We start from the raw sequence: 15556 nt of genomic DNA on the forward strand, positions 1-15556 counted from the left end.
AATGATACTGCATAGAAAAATAGTTCTAAAGAAAAATACAACTGTAAACCACAGTTCACCTTTACCTTAACATAACCATTTAAACTTAGATATACTTACCACTCACATTCATATTTCTTAAACTGTTTACAACATCACAACTGGCATTTTAAACAAGCAAGATTTTTTTTTTCTTTTTTTTTTCTCAAGGATACCCTGGAAACTCAATTGATAGAACATTGTGAGAGTTTGAAATATTCCATGTAGTACAGCTCTTGAAATGAAAGAGAGAAGGTTTATAAAATAAAGGTTAACACGTAAAAGAACTGCTAAAAATGCAATGAGTGTTCCAAAGGAGCGAGTATAACTTTTTCTTTACACATCTTGCTACAGAAGATCTAACTTTTTAAGGCTTCCGTTTTCCTTTCACCCATCACTCAAGTCCTCTTGCATTATAATTTTGCTTAGGTTGCAGAGTGTCGTTATACTGCTAACAGCAAACGTTTCTCAGTGGGCATTCCCACTACCACCAGACTTGTATGCTTCTTGGTTTCTGATGAACTTTGGAGTTTTAGTGGCTGGATATCCCTGTTCATCTCCAGAAACTTGACATGACATGAGAGGCCTAATGTTATTTTGCAGTAACAAAGATGAGAAGAGTGGCAGAGCACATGGGTAATATGTTAGCTGGGTTCTAGGAAAAGAAACTGGAGGTCAGAGAGATAAATGGGTTCTTTCTTTCCTGCTCTTTACATTTGTAGCACCTTCTACTTGGATTAGCTAATGCCTCTAGTGAATGGTGAGATGCACCCATTTATAGTTTGTTATTCTTATCCCTAATTATCACACATTTTATAAAAATATAAATAACAAAAAAGTAAGCTGGGTTCCATCTCAAGAGGTGTTTCTTGTTGTCCTCTGAGAATATATTGGATAAGTCAGGTCTCAACAAGCCCTATCCATTGTAGCTGATTGTAAGTCAGACAATAAATACAAAAAGAAGTCGTTCTTGCGGTGAGCTCAGCAAATTCTGAGGAAATCAAAAGCATTCCACTGTGCTTATGGCACAAAGAACACAACAGCAAGGGCATATTTAGTGGAGAGAATGAGACAAAAATTACCAGGTAAGTGACAAACTGTACAAGCATTTTGTTTAAAAAAGGAACTCTGCAGCATTCTGTCTTTAAAGCCGGGTTTGAGCCTCTGGGATATATATCTCAATGCTGTCTGCACGCTCTGTGGCTGAATTCTGCCGGAAAGAGGCTGCTCTCTTAGCAGCCATTAGCCGTCTTCTAGCTTCCTGTCGTTGTCTGTCCGGTAGGTCCAGAGATTTTTCTCTTGTGATAGGGAATTTTCCTTTTGGGGGCTTCTTTGGTACAGGAGGAGGAACCTTTCTTTCTTCCTGCAACAGGGCATTAAAACTGAGGGTGAACTGTGTGCGGAAGGTACTGTCAGCAGAGCATGCAAATCAAAGACATGAAATGCAAAATACTGGTTACATACATCAAGCATGCTCAAGTTGTGCTCTCCAATCAGCTGACTAATGGGTTACATGAATAGCTATCCACACTAGGGACACTGACAACGCCCTGTTGTTTCAGCAGCCATCACAAATTCTGCAGTCCTGTGCCTTCCAAAAGACTCCTTCTACTGGCCTTGCAAGTATCCGGCACATGCAATCTACGTACCTCCCTTTCATAGGAATTTGTTTAATTTTAGCTGACACATTATTACATCCATTATAAACAGAAACACACACTGGCTCTCCAATAAGAATTCAGCGCATCTGTGTGGTCTGATCAAGTGAAAAGACTGTCTAAGATTAGCAGGACAGCATGTTTAATTAAATTAATCATACTGAGTTTAGCCTCAGCTGGATGCGAGATAGCAGCTGTGTATTAGTTTAGTCTCCTCCATGAACTGCTGAATGGAAACATGCAAGTACCATCCAGAGAGGGAACATTGGGCTAATTGTTCTGCTTGCCAGCCTGGACCATTCAAAAGAAAATTATATTGAAGAATTATCAAATTATAAAGTGAGAGTCAGTAGATTTTGGTACCAAAGTAGATGTAAATTGCTCTGTAGATCTTAAATGAAGAATTGTTTTGAAGTATGAAATTGATATTTTACTCCATTTAGACTGTGAAATATCATATAAGGGCCTTAAAAATATAATGTAGAATCACAGAATCATGCAATAGTTTTCATTGGAAGGGTCCTCTGGAGGTGATCTTGTGCAACCCCCATTCAAAACACACTTAAAATTAGATGCAACTTTGAAGTTAAAGCAGGTTTTTCAACATGATATTTAATACTGGACTGAATAGCCCAAAAGATGGAGACTCCACAACTTCACATGTATGGTATGGTTATTATGATCGATTGTTCTGTTATATCACTTCTTAAATTAATAGCAATAGTCCAGAGTATGGGCTGTTCCTTATGGAGAACACAGCTAATTTGATGCACAGCAGGATTCAAATAATACAAAAATTGAACTGATGAACCTACGGTTTACACTCTTCAGTGTTTGGTCTTTTTTTTTTTTCCAAACTAATTCTGAGTCTACTGCCAAAATGCTTTAGCCAAGACTAAATAACTAATGTTACTTAAGAACATAGTTCTACATTCTCAGCTCAACAGGAACAGTGCAGCAACCTAAGATGCTATTCCCCATGACATCCAACTCTTCCACTATTTATTTGCTCTGTTTCCTGTTTTCAGACAGGAACATAACAGCTCCATTCTTGCTGTCCCATCTTTTTTTTTTTTCCCCCCTTCACTTTTAGTAATTTCCCTCTTAGGAACATCACTGTTGCTGTCACTATAATTTCTTACTTCCAGTTGTCACTAGTAAGCAAGAGTTGCAAACTCACCATCCACCAACCCGTTGGCTGAAAATTAAAATCCAAGAGGAGCATGAAGAAATGAAAGAGTTGTCAAAATGCCTCCTAATTCCTCCCAAACCAAACAAGTATTCACCTGAGGCCAACAGCACTGACTCAAACCAAATGCTGTCTTCATCTGACTGATAAAATAATCAGGAAGGGTAGTGGGATAATCAAGGTGAGGGATAGAGCTCTAGAAAGGGGGAAGACAGTTTCAGAATTACATTGCTTTTGCAGGCAAGATGCCACCTTTGGTTTGTAAGCATCATGGCTTCATGGCTGGGGCGTCTCCCAGGTGGTGGAGTTGCAGGGCAGATGTTCAGGCACAACTCTCTGTCCCCCAACCTTTTGTGGGCCAAGCTTTAGTATGACCCTGGGCTATGTTTTGCCACATGATTTTAACTCACTCCTGTTCTAGTATCATTTGTGTCGTGCAGTCAGGATTAAACACTGTAGTGTTCAGATTTGAGCTGCCCCGAATGTAGCACAGTGCTGAGTTTACCTTGATTGAATTCTTGGGCTGTTGTCCTCAGCTTGAATTAATCAGACCATATTTAAGTTATAGTCTTTAGAATGCAAATCCAAGTAATTTGAACAAAAGTGTTATGGAGTAAACTAACTTAGCAAAATCCATTTTATTTGTTACACAATTCATCTCAACATTGTTAAAAAGAAAAAAACCCTCACATGTGATGAAGGTTTCCATGCCTAAATTGGGCCATACCAATTCGATACTTTCTGGGGTTAGAAACCTGTTGTATTCACTATTGTATTTAGGACAGGGAGACTGCAGGGCTACAAACGGGGAGTAAATGGTGTTGTCCATGGTCTGCTTACCTTCCTTTCAGGTGATTCTATTATTTTCCATTCATTGAGTTTCAACTGGTGCAGTTCATCAAACTTCATGCTGACATCTTCAATTGAGAGCTGCAATAAGTCCCAGAAACCTGCTAGGTCCTGGGAAGTTGGCCTCGGCATGGCACTCGGGTCCTGTCATGCACAAAGGAGACAATCTGAATAAACCAGGAGGCTTTAAACAACATGCTTTGAGGCAGGAAAGGCATCACGCCAGATTACATTGCTACAGTTCTGCTCAGTGCTAAGTCTGCACGCACTTTACAGCCTGGAGCTGTGACTGGAAATTGTGCCTCCTACACAGCCCAAAAATGAATGAGTTGGATGTCTTACACGAGCATTCCTGATTCCATGTGGCACGGGAAGCTCCTTAGCACCATATGCTGTGCTGACCTGCATTTCTAAATAGGAGCAAGCTGACAGCCTCTGCCTGCTGATTATTAAAGTGAAAGGGAACATGGTTCGTATTCTAGGCAGCCTGAAGTCTTTCTGGTTAAAAATTACATTCATGATAGCTGATCAGAAGATAAAACAATGCCACAAAGAAGTAGTCAGCTTATGCTGAATTCAATGTTTACATTGTCTTGCATTTTCAAATGTATACATAAGGCATGGAATTTTGATGGGAGATGGTAGAACTTTCCTCTCCAGAGTCAAATCACGCTCAGGAACTGGGAGACACTACAATTAGGTGGCGCTATGTGCACAAGACTTAATGTAACAAACAGTGGTGGTAACAATTAGCAAGGTGATCATCCATTTGACCATTAACCTGGTAGCAGTTCTGGACAAAAAAGACGGTTTTGTATGCAGACTCTTTATGCTCTTTATTGGTACTCATTCAAGAAGACAGCTTTGTCATTTTTATGAAGCAGGGCTTAACCGGTAAACACCTCTGTGAAGATGATGGAGAAATGTCTCTTCCTTTCCAGTGCAGAAGGGAGTCATTAAGGTGGTCTACAGAATGGAGCTGTATGAAGACAAAACCAGGCCAAAGGGACTCTGGATCTCCCCTTTTTTGGGTGAAAGCTGTAATTACTAGTTTACTATGTTAGAAACACTGGCATTATTGCTGAAGCAAGGCTCTGTGACCAATCTTTCAGAAATCTAGTGAACAAAGAAGCATTTTAGATATTAAGCACAACTCCACAGTTGCCTAAAAACTGGGAGGTGAGTCAGCATTTCTATTGAATTCCTCCCTTGAATCTAAGGGTCTTAAATCAGGACTTTCTACTCAAACTTGGGTTTGCAGGTGCCACTGTGGGAGCAGAGTACTTTGCAGCTGGGCACTACAACATGAAGTGTGACCCATATCTAAACCCTTTCAGGAATCTGGGCCAAGAACCAGCCTAAAAGCCTACCCATTTAAAAGTCTTCTTCGCTAGAAGAAAGTCTCCTTATCTTAGGAAGCTTCAGGGACTTAGCAGAACTGTCCATGTAGATTATAACAGACTTCTGGGAAACACGCTACGTCTCTAGATTAGTGTTCACCAAACCCAACTTAATTGGTTAGATCCCAATTTGCTCCAAAACCATTTAAAATTTCTGTCAGTGGTATTAGTTACTCTACAGAGGACAATATCTCAGGTTTCAGGAACTGACTCCCTGTGTGAAATCTGCCAGGATGGTCCCATGGCAATATATCTTACATTGCAATCTGTTCTCTCCAGCCTGGTCTCCTCAGTCCAGAGGAAACTCTCCCCAGTTTCCTCTAAACAACCATAAAATGATGCTACTCATTGAAATGCCACTGCATTCTGAATTAAGGCTAATTGCTCTCCTGTACCTTTATTTACCCCACTCTGCTCATCGTCTTTGGGAAGACCGCAGCCTCCAGTGCGGCTGCTTGCAGAGGAGTGTGCCATGCATTGCGTGGACACAAGAGGGCTACCTCCTGCTGCTGTCGCTTATAGATCCTCAGTGCATGGATAAACGCTGGCACAAATGATTGCTATTACGGCTAACTAAGTTTTAAAAAGATTGGGATAAACCCGTTCCTTCTCAGAAGCTGCTAATTTATTTGTATCTTACTTGGAATTCAGTGCTGCAGCCCTGCTTCTGAAGGAAGCCTAAAGCGCTTGAAGCCTAGAAGTACCCAGCCAGTGCTCGAGCTGCTCTGTTTTTGCCTGGGACCATGACATGAGTGGTGATCTCACGACCTGAGCAGGATCTGTGCTGACTAAAGCGTATGGAGGAGGACACTTCAAAGGAAAAACAGGGTGGTAAAAGAGATAATGTGAATAATGCAGAAGGGAGTAGTTATTAATCAGTGATTATTTTTTTTTCCCTAGCAGTTAGTGGAACAGTACGCTGCAGGAGACAGCCAGAGTCTTAAAAAAACTTCACCAAAGCTTACATTTCTATGGATTTATCTGAAAGGAGAATCTTTGGTAAGAGATCTTAACCCAGAGTGTAATCAAACGTGTCACTTGAATGTCCCGTGATCCACAGGTGATGGGTGAGTTTCCTGGTTAAATTTCAGTATGAGTAAGTATATTCCTCTTCCTAAACCTTTGCTGCATTTTACATTGGCATAAGTAAACACCATTGTTCTTTGTCCTACTTTTATGCTTATTGCTGTTGAACAGTGTTAGAGAAACTGCTGTGTAGTAGCCCTGTAAGTGCTAGATGTTTTTGAATGGGGAAAGGCTGCTATCCGGCAGTGTTACTGTGGGGCACAGAGATGCTGCCTTAGGAGCATATGGAAAGCCTGCTGTGGATACTCACTAAGTGACTATTTAACAACAAACTCTACCATTAGGCATTGGAAGAAAAGCCTCAAAACATGAATGAGCTAAAATTCTAGTTCTGCAGCTGCTGCTTTCTGCAAAGCCCATTGCTGATTTAATGAAGCTAAGGAATATTCAGAATCTACATCTTCAGAGTGGGATAAAGCTGCTTTTACAGAGTTCAAAGGTTTATTATCCAAATAAGAAGGAGAGAAATAAAATCTTGACAGTGTTTTGGTCATGTTGTCTGCAAAGCTGTAGTTTTTCGATGTGCTTCTATTGCTTTTGCAGTAATGAACTGTTCGTGCTTCCAAACCGATGACAGCCGTGCTGAGCAGGAGCTGCCCTTGTTATTACAGTAATGCTCTTGAGCACAAGTACTGCACCCACTTGAAGACAAATGAAGTAGAGTGGAGGTTAGGCTTTCCAAATTTTAGTTTGCATAGCTTAATCAATCAGGTAATGGAAGGCACTTTGAAATCTGCAGTGAGAAACTTTTAGACGTTGATCAAGATTTCCTCCTTTCGCTATGAAACAAATGACTAGATAGGGAGCAGACATGATGTATTTCATATTTCAAATGTGGTCATCTCCTGCTTGCCTGACTTTGCATATTTCCTCTTGTCATTCTGTAACAGCTATTAAAATTCTTGTTTTGACAGAGTCTTTGAAGTGGGTAATTGGATTCTTTCCTAATGAGGACCATATATCTTATCATTTTCTATCAGAAGGTAGGACATTTTTGGCATGACTTTCTCAGTAATATTTGATTGCATTTTCAGGAATTCTGGATGTTTAATTTTATGGATGGAAAGTAACAAGTAGGTTTATGAAGAATTAATGTTTTGCCTTAAGAAGTTATGTGGCAAATACTAACAAGTAAAGAAATGTATCTAACCAGGCTGTCCTGGGTTCAGCTACAGCAGTCATTTTTTCTCCTTCTTAGTAGCTGGTGCAGTGCTGTGTTTTTGACTTTCAGTCTGGGAACAACGCTGATAACACCGATGGTTTTAGTTGTTGCTAAGTAATGTTTACTCTGACCAAGGACTTTCTCAGTCTCATGCTTTGCCAGAGAGGAGGGGAAGCCAGGAGGAAGCAGAGGCAGGACACCTGACCCAAACTGGCCAAAGGGGTATTCCATACCACAGCACGTCATGCCCAGTATAGAAACGGGGGGGAGTTACCCGGAAGGCCCAGATCGCTGCTCGGGTCGGGCTGGGTATCGGTCGGCGGGTGGTGAGCGGTTGTGTCCTTTGCCCTTGTTATTCCTCTTATCATTATTATTGGTAGCAGTAGTGGTTTGTATTATACCTTAGTTACTGGAGAGCTGTTATCTCAACCCGTGGGAGTTACATTCCTTCGATTCTCCTCCCCATCCCTCCGGGAGCGGGGGGAGGAAGGAAAAGGGGGGGAGTGAGCGAGCGGCTGCGTGGTTCCAAGTTGCCGGCTGGGTTTAAACCACGACACAGGCTTAGAGGTCATGTCTGCTATCATGCATGCAACAGAATTAAGCTCTTTTAATATATGCGGTGTAGGGGCAGTCAAAAGACGAAAGCTACACTTGATTTCCAAGTGAGCCAAAGAAAGGTGCTCTGCCAGTAGCTGCAGCTAGATGAATTACATTCTTCTGTTGATAAGTATCATCTTGCCACAATGAGTGTATTACTGATGGCTGCTGTCATATTAATGAAGATAACATTTAGAATTGAATTAGTCTCTAATGAACTTCCAGAACAATAGCAGTTAACTCTCACAAGGAATATACTGCATCTGTTCCTTTAGCCCTAGGATATCTTACGTAGAATTGGCAACGCAAATTATGAAACCCAATTTTATGAACATTATGTGTATTCCTGTTTCCAAGATCAGTCCCATTTTCAGATAGGTAGAAAGCTGAAACATACATTCTCCCCTATTTTGCTATTTTACTCTCCTCCACTTACTGCAGTGTTAAAATTTTCTCCTTTGTTACCAGAAATACAGCTACTATATTAGGATATTGCAAAAATAAGCCATAATATTATGTCTCAGAAAATTTGCATTTGTTCCTTTCTCTTTTTGGTTTTTTTTTGTTTTTTTTTTTTAAATAAAGACAGAAAAAAGAAAAAGACAAAACACAGCCCTGCTGAAATTCTGAAATTACACGTTTGTTTTGGAAAAATATAAAGTACTAACAACATACTTTAAGTTAAGAAACCAAAAAGGAGCAGTAAGACAAGATGTGAGACATGAAAATGACATTTCAGAATGCTACTGTTTGGGTATGCTACACTTTTGGGGTTTTTTTGCCTTTGATGTAAAAATACTAAATTCTAAAATTTTTTTATGTTCTGTGGAATATCTATGGATGAATAGCCTTAAACTCTTCAAGAATGGCCAGACATGGTGACTTACCAGGTTTTGCTGACAAAGCCAATAAAATTGCTGGAATTTCTGAGACATGAGGAGCTGAGCACTTCCAACAGCACTGCGGATCTTACCTAGGACTGAGCATACAAGACAGGTTATTACCAATAGATGTCTTTTGGCAGTAAATGCAAAATCCAGCTTAAAAATATGTAGCTGAAATTACTGTTCATTTTATAAGGGAAGTGAATACTTGTTTTTTTTTGCTTGTGAATGTATATGTAAAATATTTTGGAAAAAGATGGAGATACAGGAAAGCTCTGTGGCATCTTACTCTTTGGCAATAACAAAGGATATATTAATGTCAGAACAGCTAAGACTGTATTTGCTTAAGGAAATAGAAAAGGGAGTATAGACAGATTCCTGAAGAGATCATACATTCATGTTTTTGAGAACAACCTTAGATTTCAAAGTAAATTACACCCCCTGCCCCTCCATTTACATTTGCACATGTAAATTGAAAGCAGTTGAAACAGTCTTGCCTCAAGAACCAGTTAGATGCCTGTTCTCTCTAATGTCAAAAAGTGTTTTACATCTTCAGGTTCTGAAATCACAAATGACTTCACTCAATTGTATGGATGATCCCTGGGTGAGCTCTGTTGTGGGGGTAAGGTTAATATATTACACTGTAACACAAGCTATTCCTACCATAAGGATGAATTCCTCAGAGAAATCACGTCTCTGAAACATGTCTTGGTACTCCTATCAGCAGTTACAGGTTGCCTACACAGGGAAATACACAAAGTCCTAAGCACAGGAGCTTCCAACAAAGTAGGACACAAGCAGGTGCTCCAGGACATTACTGGATCATGATCAGCTCCCACATTAATTTGGGCTTTCCCCACTGTCAGTGTACTTCCAATTTACAGTGTGCCTAAGAACTGGAGAAAGGGAATAAATTCATTTTACTTGATTTTTCTTCCAAGAGTCATCTGTCTAAATCAAAATTGCTGGGTGCTCTATGATCAGTAATCTGAGTTCATCAGCTCTGCACTTACTTTTTGATGAGCTGAATCTCTTCCTGGAGATGCCTGTTTCTTTCTATTGGCTGGAGTGCCTAAGGAGACTGGCTTATCCCTAGGAAACTAACTCCTCCTAGACTCCCACATTTGCTCGGATAAATACCATACTTCTGTAGGTAGCAATATACTTTCCTATGCCTCCTTCCTACATTTTCTTTCCTATGCTTCCTTTCTTCCACATCCATCTCTATGCTGAAAAAAGCAAAACTTTAAAAAAGCATTGTAAACTAGGGTTTCAATGGAAGATTGATTTTGTCTGGAGAACTTCCAGATCTTTAAACAGTGCTTAGGGTAAAGAGTGAGAGAGGCAGAGGTAGGGGTGAGACAGGAATTACTCTGACATCTTTTAATTCAATTAGAAGACAAGAAACTGATAATTCAAACAGGACGCAGACGGTGGAATGAAGCTACAATAGCACAGCAGAACTGACCTGCAGTCTGTGATACAGACAACATTAAACTCTGGAAGGGCTTAACATTTTATTGTTTAGAATAAATATAGGAGGGGACTGAATGTCATGTGAAAACAATAGTTCTGTAGTAGGTATTAAGTTTTTATTTTGCTTTCTCTAAACTAGTGAAATATCTGCTTAACCATAGCAGCAGGAGATAGGCTTTAGGCACAGAAGTTTTAGACTCAAGTTCTGTAGAAACATACAAACTCTGCAACTTTAAAAACATGTTAATATGTAGAGCTGTGGTTTTCAAACTCTATTCCATTTTCTGTTAGCCACACTGCATCATTAAATTAAACAGCAATATGCCTAAGTCATCAGTCCCATGTGTCACCTGTTAGTGAAAGGGTTAAGTAGTTCAGGGCTGCATGAGTAATTCACTGGGGTTTTGGTTTTGCTTCGTTGGCCAAATGGAATAAAGCATTTTAATTGGTTTGACGTTTTTGATCACCAAACCCCTCATTTTCTTCTACAGATTTATTGGTATATGGAAAACAATGTTTTGGGTGTTAAAACTTGAACAAACATACAAAACTATAAATAATAATAAAAAAGAAAGCTTTAATTTGGTTTTCAGCATTTTTAATAAATGCAAAAACTTAAGTGACAAACAGCCTTGTATTCCCCTTTCCCCTTGGTGCTCTGTAGCTCAAGACATAAGATGAACTCCCAGTGTGGGGTCTGAGCCCCTTTTTTGCCAGGATGGGGAATTCTGCTGTAGCAGGTCCCTGACATTGCCTATTCACACTGTGCCCAAAAAAAAAGAGGATGATTCTGTAGGCTGATGGTTGTAGTGCTTGTCTCAGAATGAGCAAAGTTCATTTTTAGTATCCTCTGCTGAATTTTACAGTTCATAGCTCAAAGGCATAGTCTCAGCTAGAGGCAATGGTTTTTGCCCAACTGCAGAAATGTCAATCTTGACAGAATCAACATATGACTGATACTTTCTAGTGAATCTCACAGTTACCCCAACCCCTATATTAAATAAACATTTGCGTTATTTTCATTATCTTGAAGGATAATGTCAACTGGCCCTGGTGACTTAAAGCCCAGTCAGACCAGACGAGACTTAGGCACTGGCAATGCAGCATTTTGGTGTGATACACGCCCATTGGGGATGTAAGACAGTGGTTCTGGGCTACTTGGATATGTCACTGAGTCATAGCAGTGAATACACATATATAATTACAGGCCTACCATCTACCAAAGATCTAACCCTATTTCCATTTCAATAAATAAATCAGACGTAATAAAACATAGAAGTTACAATCTCTCATATTCATGCTACTCTGCTGTAATTAAATTGACGCATTAAAACACTTCAACTCATAATCTTTAGCACAATATTAATAGACAGCCAAAGCCTTGTTATTAATTTCATGCATTGGGGAATTATTCTGATGAGTGCAGATTGATTATCTCCATGAAAGAATGATGAATGTTAGAGACCGTAGAAATTGAGATGTTTAGTAATGCCTAGAAGAATTTGCTTGTAAATAAATGAGGATAAAATCTAGCAACACACATATATATATAATTTTCATATAATCCATATACCTCCCTCCATTAAGATAATGTTGTATTTACTTGGATGTGAGGAAAGAGTCACACAACATTCTTTCTGCTCCCTGCAGCATACGAAGCACTCCATTTTTGTTGTGTGGTCCTGTATGGTTTCTACTCTGAAGACATACAAAACCCTGGCCATGACTTCAGTAGAAGCAGACTCAGGATTATACACTGCATAGAGATTTTGTAAACTGCCTGTATGCAACATGCACAATTAACACAATGGTGTCTCTTCCCCTTCAATAAGTGTATTACAAATTTGCAAATAATATATATGTGTTGTATTGGTAATGGAATGCTACAAAATCTTGTAATTGAAAATGGTTTCTTATCACAAAGGAAGAAGGGGGAAAACTATATCTATGTTGATGATGCTGTAACTCTATTCTTGACAGGTTAAAAGCTTTGCTCAATTGTGCCACTGCTGCACCAGCAATAAGAAACTACTAACAATCAATCTGCTTCTGGCATTCATTACTGCTTATTTAAATGACATGTTTTAATTTAAATTTTCATTCTATTTGATTGTTCCATTTTTTTTTCTATACTCTTAAATAAATTGCTCCACAAACAATCTGAGTATATATGCCTGGAAAAAATATTGAAACTGGCAGGCATTTAGTTCATCCTCCTAACTCAAAGCAGGGCATGATATTTGGCTAATCTCTAAACCTAAATTAGTAATCTTCAGAAATATATGTCTTTTTCACTATCAACACAGCAAGAAGTTGTAATAATAAATGTATAACATTCAGAGTGAGATGACATTTTAGGATGGCACAGCTACCAGTTGGCAGTGCTCTGGAGGGCAGGTCAGGCAATGGGATCCTTGTGTACCAAATGGGACTTGGTGCAGATTTGTTTTTTACCTCAATGGAGCTGAGATCAAAGAGAAGAAAATTTGAGTAGAGCAATACAAATGTCAGGAGAAATTACTGGATTCCACACTATGGGACTTTAAAGACTGTTTCAGGGCAATTGAGATATTCTGTAGTCAATCACAGCACTCCAAATACAAATTTCAGTAGTTCCTGAAGGACAGGTTTGTGAAAAGCATTAGGAAATTATGTTAGTAACTTCTCTTTGGTTAAAGGATCACTTATATTTGGTCAAACACCTAAGAAAGCTTTTATGGATGACTAATTGATGAATATACTAAAATAAATTAGTTGTAGGCTTTTTTTTTTTTTTTTTTTTTAATTTAAAACATAGGAGATTTAACTCTATGTTTTCTGTTACTATGCGGCTGTGTTAGTAAAGCCCTTGCAATACTGTGGAAATAACAGCCAGAGGATTACCAAGGAAAAATCCAGCATCCATGGAATGAAGGGGTAATGGAAGAGAAGGGTGATATTTTGAGCTCCCACTCTAATGCCTTTTTCTCCCACTAGAGTTCACTTTACTATGCCAGCTATTCCAGTAGAGCTCCTAACCATGATGCAGATGATACCAGCAAAAAAATCTTTCTGCTGGTATAGTTTATACTATAGTTGGAGGGTTTTTGCACTTATCTTAGTATTTTTATATGAGAGTAAACTGTGTGGCTGTTCTGGCTTTGAATTAGGTACTGAAATATTTCAATGGGCAAGCATGTGGCATTCAGAAGTCCAGGATGTCTTCTGCTTCCCTCTGCCAGACCTTGCCTGCAAGCTGTGGGCAGGGACTGTGGCTCCCTGGGCTTGCCTGCTCTATCCCTTCCTGCTCCCATCACAGAGCTCTCAGGCGGGTGGCAGAGTCCTGGCCTTCTTGGTCTTCGATAGCTTTGTGACAATTGAGAGTGTTTTTCCCATCATCACTGACATGCCAGTAACAGCCAAACACAATTTTCAGGGTGTAAAACCGAAACCCCACACAGTACCCTTGAGAAACACGTATCTTTGCTTGATGGCACCCTGCTAGTGCAAATCATTGGATGACTTACTCTGGGAACAGTTACAGCCACATATATGTTTTATATATCTATATATTTTATAATAAATACTGACAACACAAATGACTGCCCCCACAAACAACATACGAACTCTGCAAAGGCTCCAAAATACACTTCATGGCACCTGACCAAATAAGCAAATTCTGTGAAAAGAGATGTTATTTTTGCTGCAAAGATTATCTTCTCCTTTTCTAAGACTTGATGAGTGAAGGTCTTAAAACAACATTATGGAAGAAAAGCTACAGTGAAAGAAAAAAATCAATACAGCAATCAGACAGCTTTATGTGATCTCAGGGCTATTGTGTTAACTCAAAAAATGAAATTGTTTTCTAAGATGTAGTTCTATTTTAACTCTTCCCATGATTAAAACAAAATAGAAATTGTATCATAAAGACAGCTTTCTCCAAAGAGATGCAAAGCTATATCTGGTCCTCAGGAACAATTAATATAACTAGGCCAAAAAGAAATAATTCAACATCAACAATGACAGTTTGAATGTGCAGACTTTGCTGTGAAGTGTTTTGGGAATAGTAGCTCCTGCTGGAAGATGGGAAAAACATATTTGGTTGCTTCTGTCTCCGCCATTTGTTTGTATTTTCTTCAGGGAACTGCCAAATGCTTAAATATGTCAAGATACATTTCATGTTGCGATATTGTTAAACTTCAGTTTCTGTGGATACATACCTTTCAACCTCCATAGCTCAAACTGGGGATACAAAATGTGTCAAAAGGAAAAAAATACTCATACTGAAACTTTAAAATGCTGTGAAGCTCATTCCCTTGGTGAAAATAATTCTTTGAGAACTTAATTTTACTTGATATAAGATATATTAGGCAAGGGGATCCCATTTCAAAGACAATGTAATTTGGAAATTATTTGAGGAAGATGTCTTGAAATGAGTCATATCAAATGGAAAATCAGAAGTCTGGGTGTCACTTTTGACAATTAGCTGAAGACAACCCCCTGATTTTGCATATGCTATATAGACCTATTCTATAATAATTTCTCTAACCTCTTAGGGAGGTCAAAATGTTGCCCCAAACACAAGTAATTAACCCATTTTAGTTAGTTTAAAAAGGGGATTTCAAGGGTCCATTTCCTTTGTGTTTTAGTAACTCTACCAGGGAAATGCTCTTTCTTTCTCTCTTACAGTGTAGAGTCACTCTGCAAATGGGGAACCATAAAATCCTGATACTGTTTTGTTTTCTGACTGAAATGTTCTAGGTTAAAATGGTATCACTAATTCCAAATATCAGTAAAAATTACCAAGTTCAATTTGTCTTCATGTCCTCCACACAGTTTACTGAAAACTCCCTTCCTAATAGCCATTTCCCCATGCAGCAAGATGTTTCAGAGTATTTCTGGAGTGCAAGAGCATAGCTTCGCATGATGGGAGGGAGGGTTCTGCATCTTGGAACTGGTAGTCAGCTAGAACCAGCTCCTCCAGGTTTTCCTAACATAGTACACAGTGTCATATTCCAGAGAATAACACTGCTAACTCCCTGTGTCTCTGAGTGAGGAAAGACTACTCATGTGAGAGCCACATTTCATGTGGCTGCAGGTTTGATTAGGGGCTGTGCACAAGGAAGAACATGCAGAGAAAGAAGGTAGGAAAAGCCTCCACCCTTGCCTGCAGACTCCCCACTGGCCTCCTAGGGAAGGAGAGGGGCTGACTGCCTGTGTGTTTCTCCCCTTGGCTCTCTAATAATGTTACTCTTTCC

At 39.3% G+C, this 15556-nt stretch overlaps 1 protein-coding gene across 1 annotated transcript in view; it reads right to left on the reverse strand.

Annotated features, from left to right (window-relative positions):
- Positions 1 to 608: 608 nt before the first annotated feature.
- Positions 609 to 15556, reverse strand: part of DLGAP2 (discs, large (Drosophila) homolog-associated protein 2) — a 100004-nt gene continuing 85056 nt past the window's right edge. Inside the window, exons 9-11 of the mRNA XM_010009401.1 lie at positions 8847 to 8938; positions 3706 to 3858; positions 609 to 1381 (exon numbers count right to left, since the gene is read on the reverse strand). Of these exons, the coding sequence (XP_010007703.1) occupies positions 1163 to 1381; positions 3706 to 3858; positions 8847 to 8938 (464 nt within the window). The 3' untranslated portion in view covers positions 609 to 1162. The remainder of the gene's footprint in view (positions 1382 to 3705; positions 3859 to 8846; positions 8939 to 15556) is intronic.

This window comes from Nestor notabilis, unplaced genomic scaffold, assembly GCF_000696875.1.
Source record: "Nestor notabilis isolate BGI_N333 unplaced genomic scaffold, ASM69687v1 scaffold5172, whole genome shotgun sequence".
Lineage (NCBI taxonomy): Eukaryota > Metazoa > Chordata > Aves > Psittaciformes > Psittacidae > Nestor > Nestor notabilis.